The sequence below is a fragment of the Knufia obscura genome (assembly GCF_036327395.1).
Source record: "Knufia obscura strain CCFEE 5817 isolate CBS 148926 chromosome Unknown scaffold_1, whole genome shotgun sequence".
Taxonomy (NCBI): domain Eukaryota; kingdom Fungi; phylum Ascomycota; class Eurotiomycetes; order Chaetothyriales; family Trichomeriaceae; genus Knufia; species Knufia obscura.
This window is the reverse complement of record NW_027042687.1, coordinates 4,030,565-4,051,572: the sequence shown is the minus strand read 5'-3', so window position 1 is coordinate 4,051,572 and position 21,008 is coordinate 4,030,565. Positions and strand designations below refer to the sequence as shown.

The window sequence follows — 21,008 nt, the reverse complement described above, 5'->3', positions numbered from 1 at the left end:
GCGAAACCGGCAATTTATTGACAGTACAGGCTTGGTGTTTGATGCTAGTAGTCGAGCAATCGGAAAGCAAGCGCTCAAGTTACATTTAGTTTCAACATGATCCTTTGCGGTGCTGTATCATTCGTCTATATTACCTCCATACCATGCGTCTGGGTTCTATCACAAATATACTCCGTGGGGTATCCTGCTCTTCAAGGTGTGCATGCAAAAGATCTAGGTATGCCCCTATGCATCCATGTCAGCTGAGCGCGGTGGCGATCTCCGGGACTGAATCATAACCAAGCAATAGCTTGTTAGGTCCTCCCCATCAAAATCTTAAGCACTCCGACGCCAATCTCCAGGACCGTCTGCTCTCTCACATCTCGCAGCGCGGATTTCACCGTTTCAATACCGCTGTGCTCATTGCAAATCTTCCTGACGGCTTCACCTCTTCCTTGTTCAGACCCAAGAAGATTCGACAGCACACAAAACCCTCTATGTTTCAGCCCGAGATCCTTGTCGCTCACCATATCCAGAACTACTTCTATTGTCCGTCCGATTTTCTCGTTGTCCTCGATCATTGGTTTTCGTACTTCTTCATACTCAGTGAGCATTGCAAGCGCACCACCAGCCGCTGACCGTGTCTTGTCATCATCGACATCCGCCATCGCAACCAGGATCCTCATCCTCTCCAGGGCTTTTCTTGAACCATCGGCATAGAGTATGATCCCATTCGGGAATGCGACGAGGTTGCATATCAGCTCTACCGCGGCGCGCCTGACCCGTTCATGGGATGTTGATAGGAGGAGGTCTTCGACATCGCTGAAGCTGGACCGTATTATTGCATTCGCGACATCTTGACTGGCGGAGGCGAGATTTGTCAGGGAGAGGAGAGATTCAAACACTGGTAAGAGGTCTCGTGGTCCGGTGTCCGAAAATACTGGACCGTCCGATGCAGGGGATTTGAGGAGGTATGCGAGCGGTGGCACGGCGGAGGTTATGCTTGGCGTTTGTCCAGCTGGGAAGATGTGTTGCGGATTTAGAGAGATCAGAATTCGTGCCAAAGCATGCGCAGCATCCGTTGAGATCTGATGTGACAGGTTTTGCGTTTCTGGTGACGGAGTTGGGTTCGAGGGAGGAGGTAATGCCTTGTGCTGCCCTGGCTGGTTTCGTAGCTGACAATGAGAAATAAGTAGTCGCACCGCGCCCTGCTGCGCAATCGTCCCACGGTCGCTCTTGTTTCTGGTGAGACTCAGCAGGATCTTATCCGTTAGCTGTTGCGTAGCAGAGCTTGGCGTCTTATTGAGTTTGATAAGCGTACTTGTCACCCCTGCTTTGACTAATGTTGTGCAACGCTTTTCGACATGCGCATCGTCTTCGAGTTCGGAAATTTCGTACGCGGGTTTGTTTTCGTTGGCGTAAGCCTTCAATTGTGACATTTTCTTTTGCTCTTCGGAGAGATTTGGTTGGTAGTGTGTCAGATTGGATATGATGCTCAGTCCACCGATTGTGATTTCTGGACTCGTCGGATTCTCTTCAAGGGCCGATAACAGTGCTTTGATAAGCTTCGGGTCAGCCGCCAGCTGTTCCTTGACCTCTGGTCTCAGAGATGTGTACGCAAGACCTTCTATAGAGTCAGAGATGTTCTTTTCATCGTGGTCTTCAATGACAAGGGATTTCTGGAAAATATCAACAAGGTCACTAACATTATCGTTCGCGGCCGACTGATCGGCTTCCCCTGCTCCTCGAGCATTTGCTGTTCTCAGCTTGGCGAGAACGGTCGCGGCCATCTGTGGCTGGCGACCACTGCCATTGCTGACCTTGTGTGATAACCATGCTGCACAGTGTTCTTGAATTGCCTTTCGGCAAGCACCATCAACGCAGGCAGCATTTATCAATGCCAAGAATGAATCGTGCACCACTTGGCTGGTGAATTTCTGCTGCAGTAGAGGCATGATATTCTGCAGAAAACCCTGCGTCAAAAAGAGCTGTGCTGTGATGTTCGAAGCGACAGGGAAGAGTTGTGCGGCGGCAGAGAAGGCAATGATGAGAGGTTCAGCTTTCGACTTCGCCACTTGAGACGTTATGAAGGTGCTGAAGTACTTCTGTGCTTCTAGCTCAGAAACTTCCATAAATTTGGTGATGACAAGGGTGGCTTGCCCTCGAACATCTGCCGGTAACCGGAAGTCAAGAGATGTGAGTAGTGCATCGAAAGCATCTTCGTCTATATGTTGGTATAGTCGTGTTGTGTCCGCGAGCAGCAGCAGGGTGATGCCTTTTAGCGCTCGTCCGTCGTAGTCGTGCCCGCTCTCCATCAGTTTTGCAATGAACAGCACGAAGAGATCGGCTTCGACGCGAAATCGTACATGCTCGCTCGGCCACAATTTGGCTTCAAGGACGACACTTCTCAAGATATTGGCGGACTCGTCGCCTCTGGCGAACATGTCCTCGAAGAACTCTGTGGTCGACCCTATTAGCCTGGTCGCGAGGTACTGCCGTATCTGAAGATTGCCTCTAGCAAGCTCTGATACGATGGCATCTTGCGCATCTGACAGCTTGCTCGGTGGCTCCTCGAGCACGAGTTTGAGACACTCTAATGCTGCGCTTGAGCTCAGATTCAGGGCGTCTGACGATCGAAGATATGCAATAGCATCGTCGCCTGCTCGGTTGTTGTGATAATGTGCATACCGCCGACACAGATCGATCAGTGGCGATGTGCTCTGACCATCATGTAAAGCAATGAACGCGGCTTGGACATCAACGTTGTCGTGAGCGAGGACTGCTGCCTCTCTCAGCCTCGCCGCCGCAACCTGCAGAAAAAATTAGGCTTCGCTCCAATTTATGCCTGACTTAGATTCTGCTCACATCTAGCTTCCCCGATTTCGCAAGTTGTATCGCTTCAGTAGCAAGGATTGAAGCACGTTCTTCCGACAAAGCTCGAGTAAGTCTGCTTACTGCGGCCATAGAAGAAGTTGTTGTGTCCCAATAATCGATCTGGAGTCAGTGGCGACGGTATATGTAGTCTTTGTGTGTGGTAGAAATTGAGTTGGGGGTCGTCTCGTGAACAGAAAAATTATATGCTTTTGGCGTGGAGGAATAAAGAACAATCTGAGTAATTCTTGTGACAGATGGTGGTCACTTGAAAGCAACACAAATAAACACAGTTCTTGTCAGCTGATTGCCTCTTGATTTGTGAGCTTCTGGTGACAGTGTCCCCGCGTGCTGCGGTTTGCTGTCAGTCCTGAGATCTGCTTTGTGATCAGGAGCACAGAGCCGGTGCAATCAATGTTGTTTGGTTATTGTGTTTCGCCTCTGGCACGTGTAAAATCGAATGGCCAAAAAGGCGGGTTCAACGATCTCACGGATTGGTACGAGATACGCAGCCGGAGAGAGATCTGACGTTGCTAATTTCAGGCGTTGAAACGCTGTTTTTGTAGGGCTGGTAAAGATGCGACCAATGGATGAATGCGCCTAAGCACGCCTAAATCTGCTTTGAATTCTGGTGCCTTCTTCGGGGTATACAAGGCACAAATTAACATGTTCAACTACGGCAAGATTCACTCGGGAAATTTGCACATGTTTGTTCCACCTGTCAGCTTTGCCCATTATTAGACCGAACGGCATCCGAAATCATGCTTTGACAGTCGAGGCCTTGCCTTCGCACACTGCCCGTCAGATGACCGACATAGGAGATTGCATTTGATTATTATCAATAATGCGACGACCGGGAAATGAATCCAGACCTTATGATAAATGATGATCTAGACGCAAGGTGATTTGCCAAGAAGATTGGTCGACGCCACTTCTATATTCACTTCAGCCTCATCGGATCACGTGATCGAGGGATGTGGCTGTCTGATTGTGTCGTCCGTGCACTTCGGAATCATGACTGACTCGATATTCACATTCGGAACTGCTGGGTAACAGGTCGATTGGCATTGCAGTGATAGCACACAAGAATCTCACTTGCGACTACCTTTCAAATTGAGCGGTGTGAGAACGTGTGAGAAGGTGCCTCTTTTCGCGGGTCCTGCAATATCTACGCTTGTGAGGGAGAGGTTGATTGACCAATGGGCGGTCATGGTGCCTTGCATTTGATCATATATTGATCTTCCACGCGTAATTCAAGACTTGGATTGACTCAACTCGCTTTCAAAGGCCACTGCCGGTTATGGACGGTGCCGACGGTAGTCAACATTTTAGCAACGAATTGCCAGCCTCTGGAGGTAAGTCTTGCATCTCGCTCGAGCAGCATCCTAGAATGCAAAGGATGACTGACTCGGGCAGAGCAAAGCGCATCCCTCTTGACGATAATACTCGATACCAATCCTGCCGCCTGGGCATTAATTGATTCTGTACTACCAATATCGAGTGCTGTGGCAAATCTTCTCGTTTTCATCAATGCTCACCTTGCCTGCAATTACACGAATCAGGTCGCTGTGATCGCCAGTCATTGCGATAAAGCACAATGGCTCTACCCAACAGCAGCTGTTCAGAAACCGCCGCAGAAGCAGCAGCAGCACTCATCGAGAGATCTCTCGGAGAATGACGAGGATGACGGTCCGACCAACAGGAACAAGCGGGTAAAGCTCAATGGTAACGGCACAAGCATGGCAAAGGATGGCCCATCCATATCAGAAACCGAAAGCAACAAATACCGCCCATACCGACTCATAGAAGAAGAGCTCGTCCGTAACCTCAGAAGCCTCATGTCAAGCACATCACCCAACACACTCCATCAAACCACCAGCACAAAGATCGCCGGCGCTCTCACCCTAGCCCTCAGCTACATCAACCGCCGCTCCCAAGAATACCAAGAGTCTCTAACAGGCCTATCCTCCAGCCTAGCAGATCAATCCGCAGCCACAGCCACAGACCCAAACAGCAACTCCACCAACGCGCTACAATCCCGAATCCTAATCGTCACCCTCTCCCCCTCAACAGACCTAGCACACCAATATATCCCAATCATGAACTCAATATTCGCCTGTCAACGCCTCAACATCCCAATCGACGTCCTCCAACTACCCCTCCTCTCTACCGACCCGAAACAAAAACAAACACAAACCCAACCACAACCTCCGCCCACAACGGACACCCCCGCCCCCTCCCAGACCTCCACCGTCTTCCTCCAACAAGCCAGCGACGCAACCCACGGTATCTTCATCCTCGCCCACCTCACCCCCACTCCCTCCACCACTCCCACCACAACCAACATCGCCCCAACAAGCATGCTAACCTACCTCCTCACCTCCTTCCTCCCAACACCGACCTCCCGCCTCCACCTAATAACCCCAACCCGCGTAGACGTCGACTTCCGCGCCGCCTGCTTCTGCCACCGAAACATCATCCCCATCGGCTACGTCTGCAGTATCTGTCTGTCTATCTTCTGCGAGGAGTCACTCGAGGCTCTGAATAAGGAGGGGTGTTTGACGTGTGGGACGCAGTTGAGTGTTAGGGGGAGTGGGGTGGGGAGTATGGGGAAGACGCCGGTTGTTGTTGTGGCGAAGAAGAAGAGGAAGAAGAGGAGAGTTGATGGGGTGGCTAATGGGGTGGGGACGCCGAGGGGGGATACGCCGGTTGGGGCGTGATTGGGAGGTGGTGTGGAGAAAACGTGCTGAGAAGATTAGAACGAGAATGTTTGCGGTGGGTTCAAAGAAGGCTGGCTGATGTTGCTGAGTCTGGGTGTGATGCTATCTCGAGTGCTGGGATCTGGATTTGCTCGAAACTGACTATCTTACATGTCATCAGTCCTTGCTGGAAGGATCAAGGCACTGAGCAAGTACATCGTGTCCACCCTCCGCGATATTCTTCTGCACTTCGCAGATCACTTTTGTCGCATGCCAAGTGGGGTCGCTCAGTCAAACATGGGATCAAGTTCAACGTTAGTGTCAGAGGGGGTGCAAACTCGTTCTTGATGAGTGCAGGCCTTGGAAAGCAAAAAGAAATTGAAGCTCGAGTTACGATTGAGATTATCTAGGTATCTAGGTCGCATTTTTGTGGTATCAGAGCAATAATACTTCCTTAGGTTCAACTCCTATTTCTCTCTCAGCCAGCTCTTTTGTGCAGTAAGGGTATCTCGGAATAATTGTTTGCCCATTTGCTTGCTCAAACGCCTTGCCCCTCGCACATCATCGACAAAAGACTGCTCACTCGTACGCCAGAAGCCCACATTCAGAGATAAGAAACTTTCTTCAGGGAATGCTTAGGACGTGAACAAAGCCTCAGTGGGCGTTTGGCCATTGTCACGTTTTGCTAGCCCTTCGAGCTCGGCATCTCCTTGCACCTTGAGCGATCAGCCCGCTCTCTTTGCTTCGTGACATAACGCATACCGGCTTGCGTTCATCTGAGTGCATGGATGCCAAGGCAAACGAATCGGTGTTGTGTCCAAAGTAGAAGTAGACCCCATCCTTGGTTTTCTTGACGGCCAGTATGCCAATGGCACCTTGACAGGGACTGTTCTGTACACCTGGGTGCCTCATGAAGTCGTTCTTTATCATTGAGAACATGGCTTCGTCTTCGTTACAGGGCTCGAGCTGTCCTTTGACTTTCTGGGTGCAGGATAATATTCGATCAGCAGCGATGTGAGCAGCGGCAGTGGTAGCCATATGCTCGCCCGTGCCACTCGTGACTGTGGCAACAGATGCTTCTTCCGGATCATCCGGATCGGCTGGTATGACGGCAGTACTAATACCGACTAGTGCAGCTGGTCCGCATCGACCTCTGTGTTTCATGCCGATACCTCCCGAAGACGAGCCGGCGGCGATGCGTCCGAAACAGTCGACTGCTATTGCTCCCACTGTATCGGTGATATGATCTTCTTGTTCTGGTCGCAGCCGAAATGGGCGTTGTACCTGATCTTCAGATGGCGGCCGGTATACCCGCTGCTTCTGCGATGGGTCTATCTCTGCATAGTCAGGGGATTCAAGATCGTCCGAGCTTGACCCGTCCGTCCGTGGACGCTTTCTTGATTGAGCCATGGCAGCTAGCCGATCGTCTGTGCCCGTCTCGTCATCCTCGTAGTAGGCGTCAAGTTCCCTCGAATATCTCATTGACGGCCCGTCAGCAGTCGCATGTTTTGACACATTATGTGGCTCTATGCGGTACTGGCTAGGACTGTTTGGCGTGATAGGCGGGCTCAAAGTGGTCGAGGCGACAGCTGGCGTTACTGGAGCAGAGTGATGTCCATTAGTTGCGGTAAGCGCCCTTTCGTGCTGCTTTCGTTCTTCGGCTTCGGCTTTGTGCAAGTCTCGTCTCCAGTTTTGCCACCTCTGCTTCGCACCAGCTGAGACGAGATATTCGTTGGGTATTATGTTAACGCCATGAGCTTCGGCAAAATCAACAGCACCGTCGCCGACAAGAAAATTGGGTGGTACTCGAGACAGCGACAGAGGTTGGATGCTGGCATCGAGGACGTGGCGAGCTACGATTATCGGGTTCTTGACCTCTATATTGTGTTAGCATTCGCTCAACTATACCCAGAAGTGCTTGCTTACGCGTAAGTGCTCCCACAGCACCACTTCGACCATAATGATCAACAATACAAGCATCGCCTTCGACGTTTCCGTCCATGGTCAAGTTGCTCCCATAGCCAGCGTTGGTGATATCCCGATCCTCGAGGAGCCGAATGGCCATCTCGACGGCTTCAATAGCGTCGCCTCCGTTCTTCAGGATGGCCATGCCAACTTTGGCGGCATCGTTGCATGCCTTGAGGTGGTTTTTCTCATTACTCGTGCTGTGGTATCCAGCTCCTGCATGTACGTAAATAGCACAGAGATCACCTCCATCGACTGATCTTCGGAGATGCATTATTGGCTGGACGACAAGGAGAGATGTTGGCGGAAGATTGGACTCAACAGCTTCTGTGATCTGACAGTACCCCGTTTGGTGTGTGAAGGTCTGAGTGAGGGTGTTAAAAGCTCTTTAGGAGTGAAAGCAGAACAGGGAAGCTGTGCAAAAGTGTCTGCAGCAGACTCTGAGGAGCTGGGCAAGAACTTGAAAGATTGGCAGAGGTCAGTCTTGCTTCAGATTAGCGATAGAATTGACTGCCGTCGACGCTGTAGTCGTTTCGGCGACACCGTAATGAGTGGCAACGAGCTGTGGATGAAAGAATACCAATGTTATGAAGTTGCTGACGGCAGTACAGCATAGTGAAAGTGTAGGAGAAATCATTAGACCATTTTTTCGCACTGAATACTGTGATGGCAGGTGCGCGCCTTCATCGCTCCTTCGTCCCTGCGCGACGGCGAACACAATCACCTTCCTGCCATTGCCCTTTCTGAGGCAGGATCTTTGCATGATGGGAATGAAGGAAAGAGCGATAGAGGATATTTCGGCCTGGTGAATAGGGCATCATCTTGCCAAGATGAGGCTGGGGGATCATCTCCGGCGGCTTCGTCATCCCACTCAGGCCGTCCTCGTTTGTACAGTAGAGTAGAGCAACTAGCTTCTGAAGTCAACTCCATCTACTGCGCCTGCTGGTGGTCACCTCGTTGTATTGTCGTTCAAGCGGGTTGAGTTGCAGGCAGCAGAACACATTCCAGTCTTGTTATGAAGTGCGCGGTGTGAAGGACAACCTATAACCTCGACTACCCCTCCGACATCGTCCTCTGCGACCAGGCTACGAAATCACCTCCAGGATGACTTCCCAAACGCCTGCCGTTGTCATGGACAAGTACGTATAGCTGCAGTGAATGGGATATCATATACTGACTGTGCTACAGCGGCACAGGTTTCTCCAAACTTGGTTGGTTCTAGCTTACTCTTTGCGATCGCGAACCCGAAGCTGACCAGTACAAGGATTCGCCGGCAACGATTCTCCTTCATTCGTCTTTCCCACTGCGATTGCCACAAAAGGTGGTGCAGCAGGAGCAGGTGGTTCAGGCTCTGGCAGACCAGCAGTCGCCAACAAGCCTTCGTTCCTGACTGGCGGTGCTGGACCAAGTTCGAATCTGTCAGGCAAGAGAGGCACAGAAGATCTTGACTACTTTATCGGCGATGAAGCGGTCAATGCAGCTGCAGGTCCTGGTTACGGCATACATTACCCTATACGGCACGGTCAAATAGAGAACTGGGATCACATGGAGCGGTTCTGGGCAAACTCGATATTTAAATATTTGAGAGTCGAGCCGGAAGATCACTACTTCTTGTTGACAGAACCTGTATGCGCTGTCTAAATTGTGGAAAGGCAAAGCTAACAGTTTCCCAGCCTCTGAACCCTCCTGAGAACAGAGAAAACACAGCCGAGATCATGTTCGAGTCTTTCAACTGCGCCGGTCTATACATTGCAGTACAAGCTGTCCTGGCACTCGCTGCTTCGTGGACATCCTCAAAAGTCACAGATCGGTCACTTACCGGTACAGTCATAGATTCTGGCGACGGTGTTACACATATAATTCCGGTCGCAGAAGGATATGTCATTGGTTCCTCGATAAAAAGCATACCTATCGCAGGTCGAGATATCACATACTTTGTTCAGAACCTACTAAGAGAAAGAGGAGAGGCAGACAGCAGTCTGAAGACTGCAGAAAGAGTCAAGGAAGAACACTGTTACGTATGTCCAGATATCGTGAAGGAGTTTGCAAGATACGACAGGGAGCCAGACCGATTCCTCAAGCACACAGTCACCCATCCGAGCGGTAGAACCGTTTCGATCGATGTTGGATACGAGCGATTCCTTGCCCCCGAAATCTTCTTCAACCCGGAAATATACTCCTCGGACTTCCTGACCCCTCTGCCCACGGTCGTAGATGGAGTAATCCAGCAATCGCCGATTGACGTACGAAGAGGTCTGTACAAGAATATCGTTCTGTCTGGTGGATCAACACTATACAAGGACTTTGGAAGAAGGTTACAAAGAGACATCAAGCATTTGGTGGATGCTCGAATTCGAGCTTCGGAGGCAAGGAGTGGAGGTGCAAGAAGTGGTGGTCTGGAAGTACAAGTTATTACGCACAAGAGGCAGAGACATGGTCCATGGTTCGGTGGTTCGTTGCTCGGACAGACGCCAGAGTTCCGCAGTTACTGCCACACAAAAGCAGAGTACGACGAGATAGGCCCAAGCATTGTGAGGAGATTCGCTCTGCTCGGTGGTCCAGGCAGCACATAGACGAATAAATGATGAGAGATCGATCATGAACCGGGCGGCCGCTCACGAGCACGTTTTTGCGATTGAGACCCAATTGCGGACACAGTACCATTCCGGCCAGGTACTGAGAATTGTTAATCAGGACTTGACAATTTGCCGCTACAAACTTGGGAAAAAGTGAATAGATCTTGTGCTTCCTCACTTTCGACGTTGCCAGTGTGTCAGAGTGCTGGTTGCTCCCTTCGCCAGGCTGGGTGGCGCCTTCCTCGCAAAGCCCTATTCGTACTTCTACGTCCAGCACGATCAATCAACAACGACAAAAAGGACTGGCAGAAAGTGCAAAACATTCGACACACGGGATTCGCTAGTCGTCTCCGACCTAACTACTAAGCGTGCGATTGCGAGCTTAAGTATGCGTGATCAAACGGGAACGCCTGTATTCTCGCATCTATGATCGAATGCGAAGGACAACGTGAATTTATTGATATATATTCATCCATACTTTGGTCGTTCCTGCAGTGGCTGAAAGCTCTACAGAAGTACGGTAGCTTCATGCCAAGGCGGAGCAATAATGTGCTTGCCGACATCAGCTGCATGACGCGTGAATCTCCAGCAGGGATAGCGCATAAGACTCGCGATCCGTCGAGCCGTTCCTCAGTTCGTCCTATCCCATCATGGCAAACTACCATAACCTACGACTGACGCTCGCGCCCTCGACGAGTCACTGAACGGCCTTTCCGCCCAAGGCGAACTCCCGATGGAAGACAAAAGCACAACTGCACCTGATCGTTCCTCGATATGTTCGGACGGAAGCTCGACAATATGCCCTCGGCGCATAGCTTTGTACAGCTGCAGCAGCTACACTAGAGCTCAGGTACCGCCTCTGGGCTCGCATGAGTAGTGTGTAACATCCCAGCAGCCGAGCTCCTTCACCATGCGACTACAGAAGCAAGCTCCCCGAATCGACTATGGACGTTGCATGCTATTTGCTAGTTGCACACATGTTCTCTGTGCGCTGGCTGGGGGAACGCTACTCTTCTGCACACCCTGGTGGGGGCTACAAAGCTATAAGGTAATGTTCTGCCCGTTCTTGTACTTGACTTGATGCATCTAGTTGTGTGCCTGCTGTAGCTCAACATGAGAGGGTTCGATGTGCTCTCCGTGGCTCTCCTCTTACCCTTCACACTTACCAGCGCTTACTATCGGGGTGGGCCAACCTGGGGCAATAACTTCGGAGTTTGGGGACAAAATGCTTCATACGACTATATCATCATCGGTGGAGGCACAGCTGGCCTCGCCTTGGCCACTCGGCTTGCCGAGAATACCTCTCTGACAGTAGCCGTAATCGAGGCTGGCGGCTTCTACGAGGAGGACAACGGTAATACATCGACAGTGCCGGGGCTCAGTCTAGCTTACACATCGCCTGCCACGACACTGACTCATGCGTTCCCGTCTGTGGACTGGGCGATTGAGACAACACCACAACATGGGCTGCAAGACCAGGTATACCACTACTGGCGCGGAAGAACACTGGGTGGGACGTATGTGGCAGCACCCCGTTATATTTGAGTGTCACTAATTTAGATCACTAGCTCCGCGTTGAATCAGCTAGTGTACCAACGAGGCACGAAAGAAACCTATCAGCTTTGGGCAGATGAAGCCAACGACACGAGCTATGCGTGGGATGAGTTTCTACCATACTTTCAGAAATCAGCTCACTACACACCACCTGATATGTCCAAACGACCTGCGAACGCCTCTGTGCCATCACCTTCAGTGGCAGCCTTCACAGATAATGGTGGCCCCCTGGAAGTTAGCTATCTAAATTACCCTGTGCCTTTCGGATCATGGGTTCAAAAGTCCTTCCAAGAGCTCCGTTTTCCTACTCTTGAAGACATGAATTCGGGTGTTCTGATCGGAGCACAGTATGTCACACAGGTCGTGGCACCAGACATGACCCGATCGTCCTCTCAGGCTTCCTACCTATCCTACGCTCTGTCATCGAACCGGCAGAACCTGATAATTTACCCACGAACCCTTGCCAAGCGCATCATCTTCGACGACAATCTCACTGCTATGGGGGTCGCAGTCACATCGATCATAGGTCAAATCCCTTACACGATCTCCGCTCGTCGCGAGGTCATCGTTTCCGGCGGCGCAGTCCATTCTCCACAACTGCTCATGGTCTCCGGAATTGGTCCAGCTGAAACCCTACAGAACCGTTCGATTCCAGTCCTCGTCGACTCGCCTGGCGTAGGTCAAAACCTCTGGGACCACATGCTGTTCACTATCACCCATCGCGTCCTCACACAGGGTCTTGGCCGCCTCAAGGATCCCTACTACTACGCCCAGGCAGTCGAAAACTACGTCACAAATCGCACCGGACAACTTGTGAACACTGGCTTCGACTTTGTGGCATGGGAGAAATTGCCCAATCGGACGGCATTAGGTGCCAGCGAAGAAGCAGATCTTTCATTCTTCCCCTCCGACTGGCCAGAACTCGAATTACTTGTCGGTGACGCCGCAAGTCCGGAAAATACCTACGACTACGCATCCATTATCGGTGGCCTCGTCGCACCACTATCCCGTGGCTTTGTGAGCATAACAAGCAACGATACATCCGATTTGCCAGTCTTCAGTCCGAATTGGCTGACACATCCGACCGATCAGAGGGTCGCGATCGAAGCATTCAAGCGCTGTCGTGCGGTGCTCGAGACAGAATCAATTCAACCCGCGCTGATCGGTGAGGAGTTCGTGCCGGGAAGCAATGTCACGACGGACGAGGAGATCCTGACGTACATCCAAAAATCCGCGACCACAATCTACCATGCGGCTTGTACGTGTAAGATGGGCAATGATTCGGACCCGATGGCAGTTCTGGACTCGCAGGCAAGCGTACGTGGTGTGAAAGGATTGAGGGTGGTTGATGCGAGCAGTTTTCCGATTCTGCCACCAGGACACCCTATTGCTACGATATATGCGCTGGCTGAGAAGATTGCTGCGCAGATTCTGGCTGCACTGTGATAGTGCCGTTCATATGACAGTGAAGACGACCGACTGCTGCCTAGTTGAGCTTGTCACGAGGATCGCACTAGTGGCGGGTAGATTCAGCGGAGGTGAAGGTCGGTTCATACAAGCATTCTGTTCGTCGAGACTGGGCTTGCTTATTTCTTTTCCTTTCTCCTTATTCGTTAACCTTTGTACTCACTCATATCTAGAGGACGCTTTATGACCTAGAAGAGCACTTATGAATCCAGATAACGTGCACCAGTGGCGGTTAAGTCGTGCACGATGGAGACTCACATGTTCTCGGCACCTGAAGCACTTTGCAACGAACATGACCAACCAAAACGCTAAGAGGACCTATGCTGACGTTAACACCGCGCCATCTTCATCAAAGCTGCAGCAAGCGAGAGAAGCTACGGATAAGGCCTATGCAGCCGTATTGCGGTCAAAACGCGTAGTCTCTCTGGCAAGAGGGCCACAAACCGCGGCGAAGGCACAGCAAGCCTTGGAGAGAGCACAGGAGACTTTTGTACAAGCAGAAAAAGAATACCGGACGATATTGAGAACAGAGCAACAAAAGGTACTTGCCAGGACGGCACCGAAGACAAGCAGGAAGGCATGCGGGAATGAGGTCAGGGGTTCTCTGCGGGTGCAGGTGTTGATTAGGATGGGATATGCTGCTAAGGATGCTGGCGATGAGTGTGTGGCTGCAGCTGGACTTGAACAGACACCAAGCGACTCTGCAGATAACGAGGATGGCGAGTCACCCATTGAGGCAGTTCAGAGTCTTCAGGACAAGTTTCAAGAGCACTGACGACTCGGGTCGCGATGAGCTTGCGGTAACCATGGTCAGCTGATCTTTGCCATGATAAGTATGTGCTTGATCAAGACTTCAGCTTGCTATCCACTGGTATAGCAGGCACTGGAGCAGTATAAGTTCACTCTTCCAAGGATTCATGCTCTCCTCCACTCCATTGCACGGATCCCCAGTCCTCCAATCGCAGGATGGCCCAAAGCAACAGCGAAGAGCGCTCCCATACTCATGAAGGCCATTCCTCAGCAACAAACGACCAACACCATGACACCCACGTTCCAGCCGCGGAGACCATCCCCGCAAGCCCAACCACAAGTCAACATCAAGTCATAGATCATTCACAGTCCCAAACCCTCCACCACATCAACGAAGCGCAATCCCGCATTGACGCAGCCGGAGTTGCCGTGACCCGTGCAGACGCCGCAGAGAAAGCGGCATCCGCAGAACTTAGCCGTCTGAGGACTGCAGATGAAGAGGGACAGGAAGGATATGCGTGGGATGTAGTGAGAAAGGGGCTGGATGCACTGGAGGAAGCGCGTCGTGCGAGTGAAGAGGCGAAGAGTGGTCTAAGGGAGGCTCAGGAGATGCTCAGTGGGGTGATGAGGGATACATTGGATAGATCCCAGCAGAGACGTGAGGCGCTTCAGAGAGAGGTGGACAGGGTGAATGAGCTTGTTGGGCGATTGAAGGATGAGAACGATCGGGATGATACACGTGGGAGTTCTGTGGACGGGATTTAATTTCCATCGTCGTCGGAGGGACGAGCGGGTGTGGATGAACGTGGCATCGACTGTTCGTTATGTTCTGTCGTGCTTGTAGCGATTAGAGGTGAGATGAGATAGATTGTGCTCTGAGTTCCTGATAGAGGCATTCAGACATGATAAGAAATGTTTGCTGGTGCATCCTTTCTGCCTTCCATTCGGCTTGAGCAATCAGCAAGATTGTTTTGCAGGAGCGGTGGAGTCGAAAGAACGGTATAACTATCGTCCTCCTCCAACATTGATGTTCTCTTCTTCACCAGCAGATTGCAGTCCCACTCCCAGCATGACAGACCAAAACCACGAAAGCTCTCTCCAATTCAAGATACGGAAAAGCAACCGTCCAATATGACCTCAGCTCAGTCTCAACCAGCGCCTGACCTCACAAGTCCGGAAGTAGCAACGAATTCAGCAGCGACATCCGAATTTACACCAGCACCCACCATTCCAACTCCCCAATCCTCAGGCAACCCTAGCGCCCAAACCCCCTTCGAACAAGCACACACCAAATTCCACGCAGTAACCACAAACTCTGAAATCGAATTTCAAGCGATCGAAGCCGCAGGAGTGGCTTTCAAACAAGCGCAGGAGAACCCAGAGTGGGCGACTTCCCCTGCATTTAGGGAGGAGGCATGGATGGCGCTCGTGGCCGCTTGCAAACGGGCTGAGAGGGCGGAGAAGGCGCAGGAGGAGGCGAATCGCGAAATGGAGAAGGCGATTGAAGAAGCGAGAGCTGAATTGGAGGTTGAGAAGAAGGTTGTTGATGCTGAGAGAAGGATCATTGCTGCCTTGCAGTCGGTGCTCGATCGTACTGATGGTTTTGGATGTTGAGTTTGAGGGGGGCTTCTGTGGTGGTGGTTGTGAATTTGTCAGTGGTTAATGCTTTGTCATATGTGTGTCAAGTGGTGGTTGTCAATGTTTGTACTTTTTGTACTGTCAGTCAATGAGTCCTGGACGTGTCTGTTTGTAGCACTCAGTCCATGGACAAGGCTTGTGGTTGGTTGCTGAAAAGAGTAGCAAGCGTGAGAGCTGAATATAGATTGATTTTCATTTCATGTATCGCTTCTCTTTGTGCTCGTTGCAGCAGACTTGACTGTGACTTTGTGGCGTTCCTCATGTCATCTATTCCTGGACATCCCAGCAGTCGAGAGACTGAAACGTCCACTGACACCAATACTGAGCAGCAGGACTTGGCGTCCAGCTCAGATTTGACTACCCGGGAAGACGCTCGGACGTCATCGGACACTGCTCATGACAACCGTGAGAAAGATCAAGCCAATTCAAGACAGTCATCAGCAGTCGAAGCAAGTAGCACAGTACTTCTCCCACGATCGACTTATGACAAGAATGCACCTGGTCATGCTAGACATGAACCAAGACATCAGCACCAGGGCGACAAGTCTCGATCCGGCGTAGACGAAAGCGGCGACATACCGGCTCACTCACCAGGCAAGACCGAGATGAGAGAACTGCTCGACCGATCCCGCTCTGCATCCGAAGCCAATGCCGATGGTGTCGATAATGGCCAGTCTCCACGAACAGCCGAATTTCCAGACCAGGATCGGGACAACGACGAACATGATGACGAAGATAATGATGAACGCGACCACAAGCGCCAGAAAACCGATACTACTGACAACGAGTCCGATGGCTACCATGAAGCGGAAGAAGATGACGACAATGAATCTCTCTCCTCCAACATGTCATATCCCGATGCCGAATTTGAAGGCAAGATCTCTCCAAATGCCAAAGTCAAGATATACAAGCAGAGAGGCCACAAAACCATCAACAACACCCGCATACCCAGCGAGAGTATTAGTCTCGAGGATAGACCAGCGGGGTGGACGTCGAAAGCCGGTCCACCCAAGGGATATCGTGGTACGATTCGACCGAAGGACAGAGGCCGTGGTGACTAGATAATGTGAATACGAGGCGTAGGATGAGGAAGCGGATGGGTCGAAATTGCGTCAATATGAGTACCATCCGGCTTTGTGATAGACCATTGGCCAAGACTCTCCTCTGTAGCGCATCGGGTACTCTGCAGGAACCAATTTGCTATTCTTGCCTCGTTTATGCCTTGCTCCCTTCCGCCATCTTCTTCTCAACCCTGTTCAACACGCAAACCCCCTCCACATGTCCCGTCTGAGGAAAGAAGTCAAATCCCCTCAAACTCTCAATCTCGTACTTGTATAGCCCCTCCTCTTCCCACTGTTGGTCAAGCGGTTGTGCGATATCACCCGAATACCTCTTCTCCTCATCCCTATGAAACCCATTCACCAGAATCCCCACATCCCGCGCCTGAGAATGAACATTACAGCTCACATAGATCACGCGTCCGGCTCCAAACCTGCGTAGCTGTTTCAGGAACTCCTTATCGCAACCTTTTCGCGGTGGATCGATGACGACGACCGTCTCAGCGGCTGGATATGGAACGTCTGCGAAGAGGGCACTGGCATCGGCGTCTACAAAACCTGCGTTATTTACATTATTTCGTTCTGCATTGAGTCTTGCGGCGGAAATGGAACGCGCATCGATGTCGATGCCGAGACTGGATTTGAAGTGCGATGAGAGCGTGAGCGTGAAGAGACCGGAGCCGGAGTAGGCGTCTAGGAGGTACTTGATTGGGCTTTTGCTTGGCTGGCTACCATTGTTTGTGGATTTAGATTTGGGTATACATTGCTCGTACATGTAGGATGTGAAGGGACCTAGGATACTGTTGTTGTTCTGGAAGAAGGAGCCGGCGGTGTTGGAGAAATGGTAGGTCTTGGTTGTTGGCGGCAAGTTCTCGTTAGGGTTGGATGGTGTTGTGGTGGTGGTGATGTATTCTTTGGCTTGTGCTCCACTATCTGAAGTGTATGTTTTTGTATCGGTATGGGTTGGGTAGGAGTAAGTTATGCTTGGTGTTCCATTATCGTCATGATGCACGTCTTCAGAGAGGAGGGTCATATCAATTGGGTTGGAATGGACAAGCTGGCCTTGTGGTGATGCTTGGTTGGAAGTTGAAGTTTCGGTCGAATCTGCGTCGTGGTACTTTCGCTGCGTCGACTCTCTAAGCAAAATGGTTGCGCCACGTTTATAACTTTGTATGTTGTCGGCGACTCTCTTTCGTTCTATCCTCAAACCTTCCTGCAAGATATCCGTTCCGATCGGACACGACTCGATGTCCATCACCCTCATTCTGCCTTTCATATTATACCCGATGTCAGGTACGACCGACCGCGAGTTCTGCCTGCCGTATTCGTTTGGTGCGGAAAAGTGCGGGCTCAATTTGGTCCGATATCCATATTGCAGAGGACTGCCCATAGTCGGTAACACCTCAGGAACTTGCTCGTCCTTTAGGCCCGAGAAGTGCTTGAATGCACGTTGCACGATGCCCCTCTTATGTTCCAGCTGTGAATCGTACGGCATCATTTGGAACTGACAGCCTGAACATTTCGTGAAGTACTTGCATTTCGGCGTCACACCTTCCCTGCTCGGCGACGGTCGTATGGTCTTGATGTAGTCACATGCTGTGAATTTACCTTGCCATTTGAACGGCTTGGCTAGGACCCGATCACCAGGAACTGAAAAAGGAATCGCGAAAATGTGGTCGCGCGTTGAATTATAAGCTAATCCATCGCCTGTAGATGATAGCTGAATAATCTCAAATTCAACCTCTTGGTTGAGCTCCATGGGTTTCGTATACTTCGTGGTCGACGCTTGAACGGACGCATCATCTTGTGAAGGGTTCTCAGGCCCATTTGCATGACCATTGGATTCACTAATTGATGCCTTTGACAATAATTCGGTAACCTCAATATCAATCACCTCATCGTTACTGCCTTGCGGTAAGAATGGAACAGACTTTGGCGTCTTCCTTGGTCGCTCAGCGCGTTGGATGTCGAGCTTGCGTTTCTTCTCCATGGCTAAGCAAATAGCATCGTATATGAATGTGTTTCTCGGAGAGACTACTGGCTGAGGCTCCTGGAATGGCCGCCAAGTGTTTATTTCATCAGTCGCGTGCGCTGCAGCTGACTGGTGCCGTATTGACGCGCAGACCGGGGGACGAGACCTGCTCAGGAGTCTAGATACGCGGCTGACAAACATGAGATGATGCGTATCTACAGATTCAATGCGAGAAGCATAACCTGGTATACTGATAGAAATTCCGTTCAAGTCAAGGAGAAATTCGTCGTTCGTGATTGGCAGACGCTAGGTGTGTATGCCTGAGGCATGAAGTTTCAGTCAAGGCTTGCAAGGCATCAGAACCCGACCATAAAGTAAGGTAAATGTTTGGCCACCTCGACTCATCGAAGCTGGGTATCTATTAGTAGCTGATCATGTGGACGCACGAGATCACTGCATCGTATTGGTTATGAACGTCCCGCCATCCGTTCGGATATCGCTTGACGAAGAAATCGTCTCTCATCCTGAAGCACCTAACGTCCCTTGCTATGAAGTATTTTGGAGTGGTTCTCACCAGGTTTGACAGTCTTCAGGTATTTCTTTGCCGACCGGCTCTGAGTATGGCAGAGGCACTCAATACTTGCGCGAAGCGCCCGTGTGAAGGTAGCTCAATCCTCCTAAGCATAGAGCTTCCCCCAGTCCGGCACAAGCACCATCTTCCTCTTCACCTGACCCATGGCGTAAGCCTTTCCTTCCGGTCGTGTTGTCGGATCGTCCCCATCTGCCTCTGGTTGGTTCGGAGGTTCAACGCATACCACATCTTGCAGGAAATCGACTTCACTCCCGTACCTAACCTCCATATCTGTCCCACCCCAGTCGAGGGTGACTTTTCCTGATTTGTGAATCTTGAGTTTACCAACCAGACCGGCCGGCAAACGCTGCGTCGCCGGCGCATCGGCAGTAAGCATAGTAGGTGTGTTTGAATCTGCCGCCTTCTGCACTGCCTCTGCATCCTCAGCTTTGACTTGCACACCATCGACGCCCGTCGTGTTACTGGCCTGCGCCTGCCGTGTCACCGGATCATACAACTGCGGAACCAGTGGTGGCAGCTGGAACAGAAACATTCTATCTCTTTCATGATCTGTGCGCCCAAACACTGCCTCCTCTTCTTTGCTGTCAACTGTATCATCCGTGTCGCTTTTGTGTAGGAATGCTTCCCTTAGACTCTCGATGTCCTCGTTCAACCTCAATCGCTCTGCTTTCTCTTCGACCGTCTCGGTCAATATTCGAGGATCAGGCTTCGTTCTGCTATCAGAGGGCTTCTTCAGGGTCTTCTTGGTAAGTTCTGGGCTCGAAGGTGCTCTTTGCTTAATGGAAACTGCGCCTGCGGCAGCACTCGTGTCTGGTAGCGGCGCATCGTCAACCTGCATGTCGTCCGAGGAGCCGACATCGATGATCGCATTTTCTTCCGTCGTGGCATTCGGTTTGATGTTCTTCTTTTCTGTACCGTCCTCCTGCTCCTCGACAGCCGTTCTCGCTGCTCGTACAGGCCGCAGTCCAGCAAAAGGCTTCGGTGTCCGGCTGACTCGTCGCTGCTTTCCCTTCCCACTGACAATGACATCGTCTTCTTCGTCGCTAGATATCCAGATTCGCTCAATATCTCGTCTCGGTTGATCTTCACGATCATCCTCTTCCATATGTATGAGTTCTTCCTGCGCCGCTGCCTTTGTTCCTCGTCCCCGCCCACCAGCACCACTTTTCTTGGTCCCCGAGCCTTCAACGTCAATCACAGGCCCCGTGGCCGTCGCAGTGCCCGCATCTTGTATTATTTGTCTCCCTTGTGCTTCCCCACCATCCAAGGCCTCCGATACACCAAGATCGACCGCTGCTTTTGATCTCTCAAGTCTGGCACCACTGCCTGCGCCGAATACACCACCCGCGACGCTCGAACTCGCCCTCTCAGTCTTGTTCACCACAGCTTTTCCTCCTCTAGCTCCGCCCCTTCCACCGCGAGCAGCCGGTGTCCTCGGTACCGCCGCAGCTTCTTGCTTCGCTCTTTCAGCTGCGCGCTCAGCTTCTTTCCGCGCATACTCTTCTCTTTCTGCTTTCGACTTTCTGGTCACAGCTCGTGGTTTCGGAGCGGCTCTCGGCTTAGGTGTGCCAGATTGTGATTTTGAGGACTCACCGTCTTCAGGCATGTTGGCAGGTGATTCTAAGGATACTGATGGTTTGTTGATAGGTGTGAAGCGCATACGCGTGTATCCCCCAACCTCTGTTTGTTATACTGATTTCCGCAGCATTCACAATGCTATGCACCACTGGATTAGACTCTCATCTTTCTGTCGGACTATAGTTGTATGTCACGAAGAGTCCATGTCCAGAATTTTATTCGACTTCTGCGGCTTTCATGGGCGGCAGGTGCTGCGTCTTCAGCTTGCACTTGAGCCGTGTAGCCTAATAACGGCGACCTCGAATTTGG

General features: G+C 51.3%; 11 protein-coding genes across 11 annotated transcripts; 7 read left to right on the top strand and 4 right to left on the bottom strand.

The window, feature by feature from the left end:
- Positions 1–293: 293 nt before the first annotated feature.
- SHE4 (SWI5-dependent HO expression protein 4) lies at positions 294–2,943 on the bottom strand (the record flags this gene model as incomplete). The annotated part of the gene is made up of 2 exons (XM_064869978.1): positions 294–2,789; positions 2,845–2,943. 2 exons carry the CDS (start codon positions 2,941–2,943, stop codon positions 294–296), a joined length of 2,595 nt encoding a protein of 864 aa, XP_064735475.1.
- Positions 2,944–4,150: 1,207 nt separating this feature from the next.
- Positions 4,151–5,570, top strand: TFB4 (RNA polymerase II transcription factor B subunit 4; the record flags this gene model as incomplete). Its single annotated transcript, XM_064869977.1, has 2 exons — positions 4,151–4,205; positions 4,267–5,570. The coding sequence occupies 2 exons, from the start codon at positions 4,151–4,153 to the stop codon at positions 5,568–5,570; spliced, it is 1,359 nt and encodes a 452-aa protein (XP_064735474.1).
- A 614-nt stretch (positions 5,571–6,184) lies between these two features.
- PMZ80_001533 (uncharacterized protein) lies at positions 6,185–7,788 on the bottom strand (the record flags this gene model as incomplete). Its single annotated transcript, XM_064869976.1, has 3 exons — positions 6,185–6,265; positions 6,312–7,426; positions 7,476–7,788. The coding sequence occupies 3 exons, from the start codon at positions 7,786–7,788 to the stop codon at positions 6,185–6,187; spliced, it is 1,509 nt and encodes a 502-aa protein (XP_064735473.1).
- An 830-nt stretch (positions 7,789–8,618) lies between these two features.
- Positions 8,619–10,087, top strand: ARP3 (Arp2/3 complex subunit, actin nucleation center; the record flags this gene model as incomplete). The annotated part of the gene is made up of 4 exons (XM_064869975.1): positions 8,619–8,653; positions 8,703–8,725; positions 8,779–9,140; positions 9,188–10,087. 4 exons carry the CDS (start codon positions 8,619–8,621, stop codon positions 10,085–10,087), a joined length of 1,320 nt encoding a protein of 439 aa, XP_064735472.1.
- Positions 10,088–11,203: 1,116 nt separating this feature from the next.
- On the top strand, positions 11,204–13,090 carry PMZ80_001531 (uncharacterized protein; the record flags this gene model as incomplete). The annotated part of the gene is made up of 2 exons (XM_064869974.1): positions 11,204–11,607; positions 11,659–13,090. 2 exons carry the CDS (start codon positions 11,204–11,206, stop codon positions 13,088–13,090), a joined length of 1,836 nt encoding a protein of 611 aa, XP_064735471.1.
- Positions 13,091–13,403: 313 nt separating this feature from the next.
- PMZ80_001530 (uncharacterized protein) lies at positions 13,404–13,886 on the top strand (the record flags this gene model as incomplete). Its single annotated transcript, XM_064869973.1, has 1 exon — positions 13,404–13,886. One exon carries the CDS (start codon positions 13,404–13,406, stop codon positions 13,884–13,886), a length of 483 nt encoding a protein of 160 aa, XP_064735470.1.
- Positions 13,887–14,077: 191 nt separating this feature from the next.
- Positions 14,078–14,626, top strand: PMZ80_001529 (uncharacterized protein; the record flags this gene model as incomplete). Its single annotated transcript, XM_064869972.1, has 1 exon — positions 14,078–14,626. One exon carries the CDS (start codon positions 14,078–14,080, stop codon positions 14,624–14,626), a length of 549 nt encoding a protein of 182 aa, XP_064735469.1.
- Positions 14,627–14,992: 366 nt separating this feature from the next.
- On the top strand, positions 14,993–15,475 carry PMZ80_001528 (uncharacterized protein; the record flags this gene model as incomplete). The annotated part of the gene is made up of 1 exon (XM_064869971.1): positions 14,993–15,475. The coding sequence occupies one exon, from the start codon at positions 14,993–14,995 to the stop codon at positions 15,473–15,475; it is 483 nt and encodes a 160-aa protein (XP_064735468.1).
- Positions 15,476–15,759: 284 nt separating this feature from the next.
- Positions 15,760–16,560, top strand: PMZ80_001527 (uncharacterized protein; the record flags this gene model as incomplete). Its single annotated transcript, XM_064869970.1, has 1 exon — positions 15,760–16,560. The coding sequence occupies one exon, from the start codon at positions 15,760–15,762 to the stop codon at positions 16,558–16,560; it is 801 nt and encodes a 266-aa protein (XP_064735467.1).
- A 154-nt stretch (positions 16,561–16,714) lies between these two features.
- On the bottom strand, positions 16,715–18,547 carry TRM2 (tRNA(m5U54)methyltransferase; the record flags this gene model as incomplete). Its single annotated transcript, XM_064869969.1, has 1 exon — positions 16,715–18,547. The coding sequence occupies one exon, from the start codon at positions 18,545–18,547 to the stop codon at positions 16,715–16,717; it is 1,833 nt and encodes a 610-aa protein (XP_064735466.1).
- A 659-nt stretch (positions 18,548–19,206) lies between these two features.
- Positions 19,207–20,727, bottom strand: PMZ80_001525 (uncharacterized protein; the record flags this gene model as incomplete). The annotated part of the gene is made up of 1 exon (XM_064869968.1): positions 19,207–20,727. One exon carries the CDS (start codon positions 20,725–20,727, stop codon positions 19,207–19,209), a length of 1,521 nt encoding a protein of 506 aa, XP_064735465.1.
- Positions 20,728–21,008: the final 281 nt, after the last annotated feature.